This window comes from Triticum aestivum, chromosome 3B, assembly GCF_018294505.1.
Source record: "Triticum aestivum cultivar Chinese Spring chromosome 3B, IWGSC CS RefSeq v2.1, whole genome shotgun sequence".
Lineage (NCBI taxonomy): Eukaryota > Viridiplantae > Streptophyta > Magnoliopsida > Poales > Poaceae > Triticum > Triticum aestivum.
In genome coordinates this window covers 346,613,698-346,614,470 of record NC_057801.1, presented here as the reverse complement: position 1 = coordinate 346,614,470, position 773 = coordinate 346,613,698, and the positions used below count along the sequence as shown (strand labels likewise).

Genomic DNA, 773 nt, shown 5'->3' with positions numbered 1-773 from the left:
GTTGCCATAAATTTTTCATTGCCAAGACAGTGTTGCAGGTAAGCTGCCGTGGCAAAACTTCTGGATTGCTGCTGCAGTGATTGAGCGACACTGCCATGGCCGAGTTTTTGCCGACATAGTGGATGCTCAAACAGTAGACATGTGTGGGATGGACATGAAACAAAATTGCCACATCAAGGGGGTGTTTTTTGATTGACCTTCAGATTATTGCTTAAAATTATTACATGGAAAATACATTCTGTATATTGGAGATTGTGGGTGGTGCTGCTTAATTACTTGTTACTTAATATTGTGTGGCGGCAGTGCATCTTGAACAAGATAAGGTGGTCATTGTTTCTGATCTGGCACTTTGCGTGAAAATGTCCTCCTGCACCAAGCTCAAATGCAACCTCATGAACACAGAAATGAAAAAAATAGTAAAAAAGTCAAATGTTTTGGCAACAAGCATTGATGAATTTATACATACGTGTAACCTTTTGTGAGGAAAAGATTCCTATTTGCTTTGAAAAAAAACAAAATCATTACTTCAAAATGCTTTTAAAAATAGTCTTTTTGAAGCATTGTTTTTTTTCTCTCAGAGCATTTAGGTATGTTTTTTCTTCGGTGATTTTTGTATGTGTGTAGACAATTCTTTAATGTTTGTTGCAAATAAAATTGGATTTTTTAATAAATAATACTTTTACTGGTCATGACAGAGGAGAAACTCCATGCGCAATTGAGGAAGAAATAATAATGGAAGGGGACGAGGCGAATGAATCTTGCAGAGGAAGGTT

The 773-nt window shown here is 36.5% G+C and overlaps 1 protein-coding gene across 1 annotated transcript in view; it reads left to right on the top strand.

The window, feature by feature from the left end:
* LOC123069868 (uncharacterized) overlaps positions 1-342 on the top strand; it is a gene marked incomplete in the record, with an annotated part of 1,500 nt that extends 1,158 nt beyond the window's left edge. Inside the window, 1 exon segment of the mRNA XM_044492825.1 lies at positions 1-342. Coding sequence (XP_044348760.1) covers positions 1-80 — 80 coding nt within the window.
* Between the last annotated feature and the right edge of the window lie 431 nt (positions 343-773).